The following is a 14,101-nucleotide window of genomic DNA, read 5'->3' on the forward strand; positions in this document are numbered from 1 at the left end:
GCAAGCTCATCTCTTTGCTCAAAGCCAGCAATGGTTGGTGGGGGGTTTTCAAAAAGTACTGGAGCCAAAAATGTTGTGGCCTTCCAGAAGGAAGCATCCAGAGAGGACCGCAGCAGAGCTCTGTCACATGGCTCCCAGTAGGGCAGCATCTGCTGGCCTCCAAAGAGCTGCCACCTGCTCCTAACACTACCTGTGCTGGGCTCTCAGGAGACTGTTGTCATGGTGCCCGGCTGCAGCACAGTCTGATGGAGGATGCTATGACCAAGGCTGAGTGATGGCTTGTTCTAGAGGTCCGTGGTGCTCTCTGCAGGAAATGATGCTCCATGATACTCATCCATCCACCAAGGCCCAAGGAGCCCTGGACAGCAGTAGAGGCCACTGTGGCATTGTCATGACCTAAAGCAAAAAACAGACCCAGAAGGATTGAACATCTGCTGCCTGTCCTGCCAAGAGCCCCTGGAGGGCTTGCTGGAGGAGGAGACCAGGAAGCCAGTGCTGCAGGGCCGGTAGGGGTTAGGTAAACGGTGGAGATGTACACTGGGCCATGGGGCCACAAGGATGGACTGGGGAGAAAGAGTTTTAGTTTGCTTCAGCCCTGCACAGCTTGGAATTCAATCCCAGCAGAGGGTTTACGGCCAGAGCAGTACTAACCAAAATCATTCAGCATCTCTGGATTCATTTGCTCATCTCTGGAATGGACTTAACCATGCTCATCTATGGTATGCAGACACTGAACATCCCAGAGAGGACTACATCCTCATTTCAGGAGCTGTGGTCATGCCAGGCTCCAATGCAGCAAGGGCCCCTTCAGGTGTGCCAAGGAGCTGGATGGGAGGTTTCCCTAGGTTCCCTGGGTTCTCTGGGCGCGCTCAGTGCCTCCCCAGGGCCCTTGTAACTGAAGGAGGGAAGCAGGGGAGTCAGAGGGAAGGCCATAGCAGAAGCTGAAGCGGGTGTGATGCACTTTCTTGCTTTGGAGATGAAGGAAGGAAACAAAGACCAAGGGATGCAGGCCCCTTCAGAGGCTGTGAAAATAGCAAAAAGGAAGCATCTGCAAGTGTCAGGTTTAGAATCATGGAAATGGGCAAAGAGAGCCACTATGGCCTGTGACTGTGGTTTCCATGACAACACCAGAAGGTGTTGTGTTAGTCTTCTGCTGCTGCTCCATCACCATGAGCTTAGTGTGGTACCCAGCACAGGCAGGGACACAAGGGCATCCTTGATCTTAATCTTTAAGAGGTCTGAATGCAAAGAGCTCTCCAGACAGCACCAACAGGGTCACTTCCCCTTGGGCCCAAAGAGCATGCTCCCTGTATTTCCCAGTATCTAGAGGGGCCCGAGCACTTGGAGACCAACACATGCTCATTGCTGAGCTGAGCTTAGTCTGAACTGCCCTGAGACCAACATGTGCCTCACTGAGTGATGGCTCAGTGTAGTGGACTGATACTGGTCGCTGATTTCAGGGTTTCTTTTTTAAGTACACTGCCTACAATTTCAGCATTGGACCCCAAACACAGAGCAGCTGTTTGGATAGCTTTAACATCTTAAGAAAAAATTCATAGGTGTTCCTAACTTGGCCACATCCTTGGAAAGTCCCCAAAGAAACTACACCTCAGGTGGCTTCCCTGCAAAATGGGGGAGCAAACAGTAGACCCTGATCTGCGGCATACCATGTCAGTTCTGACAAAGGGCTGAATCCAGGGTCCAGCTCACTACAGGTGCTCGAGAGTACTCGCCTGCTGTCAGTCGTCAGAATCGAGGAGGCACTGCCATAGCCAAGGCCACATGGCCAGCTGGAGACAGAGAGGGGAGCTGAGCCCAGGCCACTGATCAAGTGACAGCAGTGATGGGTCCTCTGCAGGGCGTCAGAGGCCCCTGCTGTCCTCCAGCCCATTTCCAGCCCTGTGGGTCTTTTCCCTCTGGTTTCACTGCGACCCTGCAAGAGTGGCTTTCTCACTCCATTTTCCAGGTGGGGAGACTGAGGCCTGAGGAGATAAATTCCCCTGTTCTGGGTGCCGGGCAGGCCGTGTGGGGTGTGTGCATGCATGCAGCCTCTCTACTAACCAGTCACCCCTTCCGAGACGTCCTCCAGCACGGGGTTCTTGTGGCAGGCAAAGGCCCTAAGGTTTGGGGTAACAGAAGCCTATGGCCAGGATTCATGCACCTGTCTCATGAACTCAAGTGAGAACTCAAGCCTGTAAGCCACCGCACCAGGGTCCCAGGGGCGTGTAGAGGGAGGGAAGGAAGTTGGTATTGTGAGGGGTTCCATGAGGGGCGTTTGCCCCATTGGCAGTGGGCACAGGGGCCCACCAGGTGAGGTCAGCAGTAGTCGGAGGCACAGCTTCTGGGGCCACACCAAGTGAGCCTCCTGGTGCTACGGAGCCTAGCATGAAGCGGAGGCTCTCCGAGAATGCATAGAACCTGCTCTGACCCCTCCGGCTCTGGCCCTTGCTCTCCAGGACCCCTGCACTGATAACTACCACCTGCCCCGCCGTGTCTTTCCTCTTTCCCATGAAGTGGTTGCTTTTCTGGCCTTAGAAAAAGTTGGCTGGGCTGCCTTTAGGCCAGCGTCACAAGCCCCCTCGTGAACCATGACCCCCTCATTGCCAGTTCTATAAACTCATTCCCCTTTGCTTATTGCTAGACTAACAACTCTAACTCTCTCTCTCTCCCTCCCTGCCCCCTCATCCCTCTCTCCCTCCTTCCTACCTCCTGCACTAGGGCTTGGCCATCGAGCGCCTGGGGCGAAGACCCTTGCTGATTGGTGGCTTTGGGCTCATGGCCTTCTTCTTGGGGGCTCTCACCATCACACTGACACTGCAGGTAAGAGTGGTCCATCATCTCTGCGGGAGGTCTGAATGTGCTGGCTGCAGCTTCATCGCCCTGGGGCCTTCAGTGCAGGGGTGAGGGGGGCATAGGGAGCTTTGTCCCATCCAAGAGGAGGGCTTGCAGTGGGGCTACCCCAGGTGCACAGAGGGCTTTGACTCAGGAGCTACTGGAACCCTTGGGGACAGAGTTTGGTGATGGGAGACCTGGAACTGGGTGATGGGAGACTACATCTATAGTCCAATTACTGCTACTGAGAAGCTTGGTGGTTCCCCATTCATACCTCAGTTTGCCCACTTGTAGGATGGAGAAGCTTGCTCTAGATGGCTCCAGAAATGTGCATGGCAGCTTCACATCCAGCTCAGAGCACCTGCTACTGTGGATCAGACTCTGTCCTAGTGGCCACATTGTTGCATGGGGAGTCTGGACCCAGACTGACTGTGGTTGAATTCCCCACCATGAGGCTCTGGGCAAGTCCTTCCCTCTCTGTCCCCCCCAGAGCAGCATCTCTAGGTGGGCCAGGGATGCCTTGAGGGTTTATGGAGAAGTACCCAGGGAGAGAGGTTTGTTTGGGTGAAGGAGGAGACAAACTCCGTCTTTAGAAAGTCAGCATTAGAAAGTCATCTTTAGAAAGTCACCTCCATGGAGGTGAGGAATGTGGGTAAGCCAACCACTGGCGGGGCAGGATTGTATCCTCTAAGTCCCAGCCCCACAGATCTTGACAAATGTCACCGATGTGTCCACGAGGGGGCAGTGTGAGCAACCGCTGTCTGACACACGCAAGCAGGTGCCTCATGGGAGGTGGGAGCATCTCCCTTGGGACAAAGTCCAGAACAAGGGCAGTTGCCAGCTACCTGACCTGAGAAGCTCTGAGGAGGACCCTCTGGAAGTGCCATGGGCTGTGGTCTTGCTAGAGCTGTGCCCCAAGTCTGAAAGGGCTGCCTGGGGCCCACAGACTTCATCTACACCATACCCCAGCCTGTCTCCCGCAGTGTGCTCCTGCTCCCCGCCGCTCCCCAAGATGGCACCCCTCCGCCTTCTAGACCTCTTGTCTGCTCCCCTAACTCTGCCTTGCTTCCTGACACTTGTACAGAGCTCTCTGTCCAGGGAGCCCCCCTTTTCCCCACGTCAGGATGAGGTGCCCTTTTCTGTGTGTCAGACTCCAGGGAGCCCCCTGAGGTCACGGGCTTCAGGACCTGGGTGTGCCCCCGCGGCTCGTCTCCTTCTCCTGGGAGAGTGGATTGTGGAGGGCGGGGCAACCTATGTCATTTCTACATTCACCTCTAAACCTGGTGCCTGGCACCGGAAACTCAGTGTGAGCAGCTGAGTGAGTGAATGGGAGAATGAATTAGCAAATGAGTGAGTTAATTAGTGAATGAGAAAGTAAGAGTGAGGGAGTGAGTGAATGAATGACTTGGAGAAGTAAGCTGAGCCCTGTAGTGTTCAGTTCCTCTTAGCCCGTACAGCTCCTGAGGAATGAGGGAGAAGGAGTTCCTGACTCCCCTCCCCTGCCCACTCCTGTGGCCCCCACCCCTCCCCGTCCCTCCCTGTCCATCAGTCTGGCTCAGGCTCCACCTTCCAGGCTTTTGCCATCTCCCCTGCATCTCTCTAGGAGAGACAGGGTGGTTCTTCTGGGACAGCCCTGCCCCAGCACCTGCACACACCTGCATGCCAGTGTGCTGGCAGTTCCCCTAAGATGCTCCCACTCCCAGTGCCGAACCACCCACTGCAGGCTTTCCAGACACTCCCCTTGCAGGGTCAGGCCCTCTCACGCCTTGCAGAATGGCCGGGAACAAATACTTAACAGTAACTGAGGGGGAAATCTCCAAAAGCAGCGACGCCTGTGGGAGCCTCCTGTTGCACCTGCCTCAGACCAAGCCATTCTGCTCCCCTGTGGGGGACACGCCAGCCCGACTCAGGACTCTGCCGTTTCATGTGTTACACACACAGCCAGAACACCCAGCAGTGGGGTGACTGTCTCTCCCTCCCCAGACCTCTTCACCATCACCACGTTGGTGGGAAATGGATCCTGAGCTCAGAGAAGAAAGTGGCCTACGCCAGGTTGCACAGATGGGTAGATGAGGTGGTGAGGCCCAGGGCCTGGCCTACAGGATGCCCCTCCCTCTTCACCTGCTCACACCTGCTCCTGTTCTCACAGAGGATGCCCCTCCCTCCTCACCTGCTCACACCTGCTCCTGTTCTCACAGAGGATGCCCCTCCCTCCTCATCTGCTCACACCTGCCCCTGTTCTCACAGAGGATGCCCCTCCCTCCTCACCTGCTCACACCTGCCCCTGTTCTTGCAGGACCGCGCGCCCTGGATCCCATACCTGAGCATTGTGTGTGTCCTGGCTGTCATTGCCTCCTTCTGCAGTGGGCCAGGTAGGCCGCTCTCCTTCCCCCTGCACCACCAGGGTGTGTAGGGTTCTCCCGGGAACAGAAGGGCAGCCTTGGGCCTACAGAGAAGCACAGCCAACCTGCAGGGCAGGGCCATGTCCCCTGCCTGCCAGTCGGGCCCGCTATGGTATAGTAGATGCCTTCCACTGCCTCATAGGCAGGTGACATGCCCACCCGAGGCAACTGAGTGACAAAGTTCCACCTACACAGCAGCAGTTGACACTGGGAGCTTGCACCGGACATGGAACTGAACAAGGGGTGAAGCAGATAATCCAGGTACAGTCTGTGCCCAGTGACAGCTGAGGCTGAATAGAAAGAATAGAACAAGAAGCATCGGAATAACAGGCTGTTTTGATCGTGGATGACTGGTGCACCCAGCATGTATATGTGTTAGTGCATATAAGGTGCATGGCAGTTCTGGAGAAGGAGACACGGAAGGCGATTTGGAGACAGCGAGCAGGCCCAGCTCCTAACAGCCCCTCCTTGTGTGGTCCCTGCGAGGATGTGCGGCCTGCCCTATCTCGAGCCCCTGGTTACCAAGGACTCCCTTCTAACGCTCCAGCCCTGCCCTCTCCTAGTCCCTGGGACACTGGGAAGATCCTTTCTCCTTATGAAAAGACTAGGTTTCCCCATCTCCAGCTGGCATGAGTGGGATAAGGTCCTAGGCCTTGCCATTCCCGGGTCCTATGTCTACATCCAGTGGGGCAGGTTTAAGGGTCTCCTACCAGATGGTGGGTTCAGGACAGGATCTGACATGGCCTGCTCCTTGTTGAAAAGAAGTTCCCATCAAAACAAGTGGAGCCAAACTTGAATTGCTCCCTGTGTGTGGTTCATTTCTTTGGGTCCTTCTATTCCAGTGACGGGTGGAAAACATGTACGTCATCTGTGACCTCAGAGTGGTATAACAAGATGCAGATTGGGCCATGGCATGATCAGAGAGGGCATCATGTACCCACAGATGTGCCCAGGCACACCTGCTCCCTGCTGGGAGAATGGGCAGAACAGCTAGGGGAGGAAGAAGGTTCTGAAAGGCAAGGCTGTGGATTAGCAAGGTTGCCTGTGCTGAGTTCTGTGCAGTGTCTGCCTCACCAGCTCCAGGCTGGCACAGCAATATCCATGCCTTGGTGATGTCAGCCAGCATGGCCCCGTGCTCCCTTGGGGACCGACTAGCACAGTAGCAGGGATGATGCAGAATGGGACAGTGGGCTGGCAGCCCCTCTGAGCCATCACCTGCTTAGAATGGCCACCCTCTCCAGGCAGGCACACCCATGCCTGTGCACCCTCTGCCTCGTCGTCCTGGTTCTTCTGTTCCCTGCAGGGCCTCCTAACTTTTAACCAAATCTTACCAATCAAAACAGTGCCAAGACCACTGGCCAGGAAATATCATCCTGAATTAGTTGCATTTGGATTCACTTTAGCAACAACGGATTAGTCAGTGACATGCTGGCTCCCTAACATATCCATCTCCAAATGTCAGAGGAAATTCATTTCTCCCTTGGGCAGCCAGCTATAACTGGTGTCCCCAGTAGGTGGGGGCTTGGACCCTGGTTCCTTCTGGACAGGGGCTCTGCCAAACCCAGGCACTCACTGTCAGTCACCTTTGATGAGCAGAAGGAGGAAGACTGTGGAAATCGTGGCTGAACAGCCTTGACCCAGGTAATCCCTCTCCCCCACTCCCACTGACATGGTGAGGGCACGTCCAAAGCCAGATCTGGACCCAGGTCGGAGTTTTACCAGAGTCCAGTGCTGGCCTGAGATCTGGAAGATACTGGGTAGGACAGCTGAGCAATTTAATCATTATCAGAAGGGTAGGAAAATCAGTGACAGACAGAGCTCTAGCACTGACACAGGACTAAGTGATTGGCTGAAGCCAGAGGTGGTGGCTTGGCTCTGCCCTGACCCCATCCTGCTGTCTGCCCAGTGTTCAGCACACTCAGTGTCTGCTCACAGCAGCATCTGGCGATACCCTTTCTTGACCACCAGCCATGATGGGGATGCTTGGCCGCATGCTTCCTACAGGGCCCAGCTCTGAGGACAGCCCCACACATGCAGATGAGCTACTCCCATCTACCAGACAGGAAGCTGAAGGCAGGGAGTTTGTGAGATACGGAAGAGCTGGTGAAGGTTGGAGCTGGGATTGGAACTCAGATCATTAAGACCATGCTGCAATTCACATCCTTGCACCACTCTGAGCTCACAAACAGAGTGTTCATACCTCTTCATCCTCCTCCATGTTGTGTGGCTGTAAGAAAATTCCCAAGCCATGGCAGCTTATGAAGAAAAGAGGTCGACTTAGCTCATGACTCAAGTGTTTGAGAAGCCTCAGCTGTGACTGGGCCCCCCGGAGGGTGCTCGCCTGTAGCACAGCATGGCAGATGGCATCCCATGGTGGACAGCACGCAAAGGAGACGCAGAGAGAGGCCAGGCAGACAGCACCCTTCCTGTGCAGCCACCTGCTCTGTGCATACACTCCCGTGAGACCCAACCTACTCCGGAAACCAGCCTGAGTCCCTTTGGAGGGTAGTCCTGACTAGTTACTCCTCAGGGGTCCCATCCTTTCAATGCTGTGGTGGAGGGGACCAAATCCCTAGCGCAGGAGCCTCTGGAGGTGAACCACACCCAGACTCCCCAGAGACCTAATCTGCTGTCTGATCATCGACATGTACCAACCACGTGCTACCCACCCAGACCTGCTGTTGGTCATTGTAGCACGGGTCACACAGGGATACTCACTCACCTTTCTGCCGTCAGTGGTAATGAGGGTGGATTGGCAAGTGCCTGTGAGGAAGGGACCAGGTCATTATTGCCTTTGGTTCTTGGGATAGAAGATGGCTTGCAGATCAGATAAGCTGCTAAACCCTCTTTTCCAAATCAACCTCATCCCTCTTGTGGACATAGCTTGCATAGGCTCTTTAAGGCAGATTCTGGATTTGCCCCTTCTGTATCTCATTCGAGAGCCTGGAACCTTAACTCTTCCAGATGCACTTGGTTAATGCTCAAGAGCAGTCTGCTAAAGCATGATTGATACAGGGCCCATTCTGAGCGTGACTGGGGAGGTTAAGCATCACTCAGATGACAAGTGGTCCATATAGAGAAGTTTGTTCAAGAGAAGGAAGCTTCTAGTCTCACCTTCTCAGGATGGGGTTACCCTTGCTCATCTATGGAGAAAGGTATGATTTTGCCATTTGAATCCAGCACCATGTCTGCTTGGCCCAGGTGAACTAAAAACATTGTGCTGTCCATGGTTTCCAGCCATCCCTGCTTCAGTAAACGTGTTAGCTTCTAGGGTTGGCTCATTCCAACAGCTACTTGCTGTGTCTCCAGGCACAGGTTGACTTTCCTGCCCATCTGCTTGTCCAGTAAGCCAGCCTGGCCCCATGCACACCCCTGCCTGGAGCCATGAAACTTTTTTTAAAAATTTTTTTCTTTATTTTTGACAATCTTTACATAGTTAATTAAGGCAAAAGGGTTCAAGGGCTACAGGAAAGTGGGTAAGATTATTATTTCCTCATTGTTTTTTTCCTGTATCTGGGGTAAAGGAGAAGATAAAGGGAGAATCCCCACCCAGTCTCCCACCCATCCCAGGTCCCTGATGTGCGGCATGCTCCGAGGGTCTTGCTCAAGTGGTTTCGATAGTTCAGCAGTTATGAATTGCTGCCAATCTTGCCTTTCCAAGTGCAATGAAGTTGCTGCAGAATCCACTAACTGGAACCATGAAACTCTTGAAACCCGTTCATGAATCCACTGGCATACTTGGCCTTGGCACCACTGAAAACTCCACGGGAAGCTACTTGCTTGAGGGAGCTGTACCTTGGGTTGTGACAGCGGCTTTGTCTTAACTGAATGGAGAGGAGCAAGCCCCAAGAAGAGCCCCTGGAAAGAGGTGCAGAGAAGGGACCAGAAAAACGGCTGGAGAAACCCCTCTCGCCCTCTCAGGGCTGGCCTCCCAGGAGAGGAACCAGGGGCCGGCCTGAGGCAGCTCCTGGGGAGAGTGGTTCAGCATAAGCAGACTTGACAGGGAGCTGAAAGGAGAAGGGGAGGAGGGCTTCCTGCTGCATATTTTATTTGTGTGAATGGCCCAAGGCAGAGGCAGGATGGAAGAGTGCTACAGCTGAAGAAATGGAGCTCGCGGCCCAGACTGTCAGCTGCAGTTAGGGAAGTCTCATCACTCCAGCCAGACTGTAGCCCAGCCCCAGGCAGCATTCTTAAGGACCGGTGCAAACGAGGGGGGCTGGGGCTCAGGGTTGGGGTCACTGCCCTTATGACAGCTATGCCCAGCAGCTGCTGAGCTGTCATGCTGACTTAATTGAGAAAGACTGCAGGAGCCTTCCAACCCCAGAGGGGGCCATCGCATCCACCGCTGCCCGCCCCTTCTCCCTCGCCCCTCCATCAGGGTGGACTCCCGGCCAAGGTCAGGGGAAGAGCTCTGTGTGGCTGCATCTGTCCGATGTTGGCGGCCTTGGCTGACGACTCGGCATGACTCAGGGATCTACCTCTGCCGTCATGCAGTCTGCTTCCACCCCATGTCCACTCTGCCTTTGAGCTCCCTCTCCTTACAAGGACACCAGGCATCTATCATGATTAGCAGTTTAATATAATACGAGCTAAGCTTCACTAAGCACTTGCACGACTCTGAGCCCTTCATGTGGATTACCTCAGACAATTCTGAGAACATCTTTTGAAGCGGATTTGATTCTTATGTCCATTTTACAGATGATGAAACTGGGTCTCCACGAGGTTACCTGACTAGTACATGGTCATGGTCATAGGTTGATACAGAGTCAGGGTCTTGCCTCAAAGGCGAGACTTAATTGCTGGGTCATCTTCCTGGGTTGCTGGAAGAGACAAGGAGGGAGGGAAGTAAGTTTCCAGTCCATCCAAAACAGGTGTCTGCAGAAAGGCATGTAGGTGGCAGGAATGATTGACAGGTGATAGTGGAGCTGGTGGACAGGATAGGCAGGCGGTAGATAGGGACCATTAATTTTCTCTTTTGAATTATTATTCCCTTCAGCATAAAACTTGAATTTCACTTTGAGTCAAACTCAATGTAAACCATTCTTAAGCTAACAAATTAATCAATGAGCAGCATTGATCATTTCATTATCTTTGAGTTTAGCTAAAATTAACTTCTCCACACTTAAATACTAAGTAATAAGCTTTGTCTTGGGGAGGACTGAGCTGGGCAGCCCCAGAGACCATCATCATGGCTAAAGCATCTTGTCCCCTCCATTTAGAATGCACCACGTCCATCAGGACACTGAGGCCCACCCACTCTGAGATCCTGCAAACCAGGCATGTAGACTGAACCATGGCCGTTGGCCTTGTATGGTGCCCCACACCCTGGCACTTTCCTGTCCCTGTCCTGGCTTTAGCCCAGTGACCCCAGGGACTGGTGAGACAGCTCCCAGCTGGAAGCTCAGACTCCAGCCTGAAGTAGAGGAAAGCAGCAGGTGGCAGGTGTCTGTGTCCTTGCTGGGAGGGAGCCTGTGGGCACAGCTTCTCCTAGTCACCCAGCCATGAGCCAGGAGCCTAGTCCAGGTCAGTTTCCCTGTGGAGCCCCAGCTCTTAGTCAGCAGGCCCCAGGCATTATGCAAGCACAGAAGGAAGTGCATTTGGCTTGGTAGGAGTCAGGTGATGGGGTTGAAGAGGGAAAGGCTAGACAGGCTTCTGAGTTTGAGGGAGCAGAGCCACCCAGGGTGAGCTCTCAGGGTGCACACTGCACTAGGAGCTGGATCTGAAGCTGCAGCTACCTCCTCTTAGCCAGGTCCTCATGTGGGAGAGCTTGGGAGCCACCAGGAGACCTGCCATCACCTAGTGAGGCTGTCACACAGCATGAATGCTCTGTGTGCTCCACCCACCCCAAATAGCAAGACACCCACACATGCGAGACCATGCACACACAGAACACCTTGTGTACCCCATCTCCAGGCGTTCCCCAAGACTCTTTCCCAGCCACTCTCAGAGGCCTGAGTCCCATCCTCACTGTGATTCCGAGCCTGGCATGGCTGGTCCCCTTTGAGGACATTGGTCTACACTTCTGCCTGCCAGGGTTACCACCAGCTGGGACACATCTAAGAGCCTCATGGGGCATGAGGCATGGCTTGTACAGCAAAATGCTAATCTGCAGGTGGGCACAGGTGCCCACAACTCACACAGGTGCCGCTGGGTTAGCAGGAGAAAGGAGGAACATCTGGGGGGAGGACAGCAGCCACTTAGCAGGTGCACTGTTGGAAATAGGGCATATGAGCAGCTGGGAAGCAATGTGTCACCCAAGAGGTGAGGTAGGGTCCATCACAGGCAAAGCCAGGGGCCTCGTGGGCAGGTGTCACCAGGTTCCCCTCAAGCTGGGGGATGTGACGTGGTAGGCTGGTGTTGCGGACATCTGCAGTGTGGGGAGTAATTGGGAAGCACGGTGGAGATGGGGATAGGCTTTGTGTTTGCCAATGTGGGTGATACCCAAGGAATTTGTGGCTGTGAGTTGCTGCTGTGTAACACACAGGCCCTGTTTACTGCATTCAGCAGCAATGGTCAACTGCTGCTCACAGCCTGGGGTCGTCCTGAATTCTGGTCCCGACTTTGCTGATCTTTCTCCCACCCATGTTCAACCAGCAGGTCAACCAGACACCAGCTCGGCTAAAAGTACTTTGCTCACTGCACTGACATTGGCAGGGGTGATGTGGCTGTGTGTGTCCACCTGACCCAGCATATGACCCTGCTGTGATCACACATTGGCAGAAAAGTTGCAAGAGAAGAAGAGGGAGGGCGCAAGACTTCCGCTGTTGGAAGTACCCTGTGCCACAAGAAGCTGATGGTTGGCAGGAAGGCAGCAGTGAATGCAGTAGGGTAAAGGGGCCTAGGGGAGTGAGATTTCCACCTCCTGACCATGACAGAGACAGATGGCCCAAGATGGGTGTCCATTCACTCCACTGGACAAGACTCAGTGAAGCTTCTGCATTGTTCCTCTTCATTGAATACCCATCTAGCACCGGGTGCATGGCCACTTTGTCCCTAAGCCTCACGGAGTCTGCAGAGAAGACCCTCTTAACCCACAGGGCGGATACTGCCACTCCAGAGAGAGAACCCAGCTGTGGCCACCCCAGGACTCAGACCCCATCTCATCCTTTCCTCCTCAATTGCCCTCCCCAATGCTTACTGTTCCTGCTTATCTCTCCCACAGCAGCCTAAGGTGGAATTAATTAGGGAGGGTTTTTTTTTTTTTTTTAAGATGAAGATGACAGTGTTCTTTGTAGATTTTTCTGCCAGATTCTCTCCAAAAAAGCTCAGCCTACAGAAGCCATCCAAAGAAGACACTGTTCTGAGAAGTACTTGAGACCCTCAAAGGTTTTGGTCAGTGCACAAGACTGAATTTTTAACAGAAATGGAGAAGTTCTAAAAACCAGATTCTGCAGGGGACAGGTGTTTAGCCTAGCCCTCGAGAGACCTGTTCAGATGCCCACAACTGGAGCTAGCTCCAGCCTGCCGCTGATGCCAACCTTGGAGGAAGCAGTGGTGGCTCTAGAGTCAGGTTCCTGTCATCCAGGCGGGAGACCTGGATCACGCTGCTGGATCCCAGCTTCTGCCCAGCTGTGGGCATTTGGGAAACAAGTCTGGGGACAAATTATCATTCACCTGTTCACTTGCTCATTCGCTCTCTCCCTCTTAAATAAGACACACATGGGCTGGTTGTGCAGCATCTGGAATCAGTGACAGCTGTCCAACTTCTGGAGCTTTCTTGATATCTCTATCAGCAACTGTTTTCCTCCTGTGACTTGGGCAATCCCATGGAAATCTGGTGGAGGAGGTATCAGCTTGTGATTTCAGGCAGCCACTGAGCTGGACAGCAGGAAACCTAGCATGGAACATCCTTTTCCAACCTTTCACTTACAGTTCATGTGTCTTTGCTGGCAAAATGCATTTCTATGGCATCATATCACTGGGCCTTGTTTTTCAACACTTTGAGCCAGTCTGGACCTTTTAATTAGTGAAATTAATCCAGTTACGTGCAATGCTATGGTTATTTAGTCACTGAGTTCTGGCGTCAATTTTTTTTTCTTTGAGAACTTGGAATATGCCATTCTATTATGGACTGTAAGCTTCTGTTAACAAATCCATCGTTAATCTAATGGGACTGCCCTTCACGGTGGCACATTGGAGAATTCTAGGATGCACTTGGAGGAGTCGGACAGTAGTGGGCTGTGGTGGTGATCTTTGGAGCCATATCTGTTTGGAATGCTCTGGCCTCCTGTGCTGAGATGTCCTTTCTCTCTGCAAGGGAGGTTTCCAGCACGATGTCACGGAAGAGGTCTAAGTGTCTCCACTCTTCACACTCAGGGATCCCACGTTTGAATCTTTTTCACTTAATAGTGTCCAAGGCCCTTGGGAGATGTGTTCATTTTTCCCTTTCTGTCTGTATTTTTGGGGAGAGTTCTGACTTATTTCAAAAGACCTGTCATCAAAAGACAAGTTCACAAATTTTTTCTTCTCTTCACTCACTGGGTTCTTCTTTTCCAAGATCTCTGGTGATTTCTCAGTATCTGTATCTCTTTGCTGGATGTCTCATTCAGAGCCCGCCTTGCTTCTCTGATTGTGTTGAGCTGTCTACATTCTCCTTATCTTGTTGAGCTTCCTAGTGGATTCCATGGGTCTCTTCTCCTCTGGAGTCTGGTGTTCCTTTGGGGCACCATGCTGCTTTTTGATGCTTCTTTGTCAGTGCATTGATGTTTGCACATCTGGCAGGCTGGTTGTTTTTATCACTTTTAATGAGTGGTTTTTCTGGCATAAGACTTTGTCCCAAGGCTGTGTCTTCAGGGGTCTGTGGGAGGCTATTCTGACTTGATTTCCAGATGGGTGCTGTAGTATAGTCTTTCTGTGTCTTCTTCCAC

At 53.1% G+C, this 14,101-nt stretch overlaps 1 protein-coding gene across 1 annotated transcript in view; it reads left to right on the plus strand.

Annotated features, from left to right (window-relative positions):
* Positions 1–14,101, plus strand: part of SLC2A9 (solute carrier family 2 member 9) — an 80,126-nt gene that overhangs the window by 47,792 nt on the left and 18,233 nt on the right. The window contains exons 9-10 of the mRNA XM_004579353.2: positions 2,719–2,820; positions 5,129–5,204. Of these exons, the coding sequence (XP_004579410.2) occupies positions 2,719–2,820; positions 5,129–5,204 (178 nt within the window). The remainder of the gene's footprint in view (positions 1–2,718; positions 2,821–5,128; positions 5,205–14,101) is intronic.

This window comes from Ochotona princeps, chromosome 11 (assembly GCF_030435755.1).
Source record: "Ochotona princeps isolate mOchPri1 chromosome 11, mOchPri1.hap1, whole genome shotgun sequence".
Classification (NCBI taxonomy): domain Eukaryota; kingdom Metazoa; phylum Chordata; class Mammalia; order Lagomorpha; family Ochotonidae; genus Ochotona; species Ochotona princeps.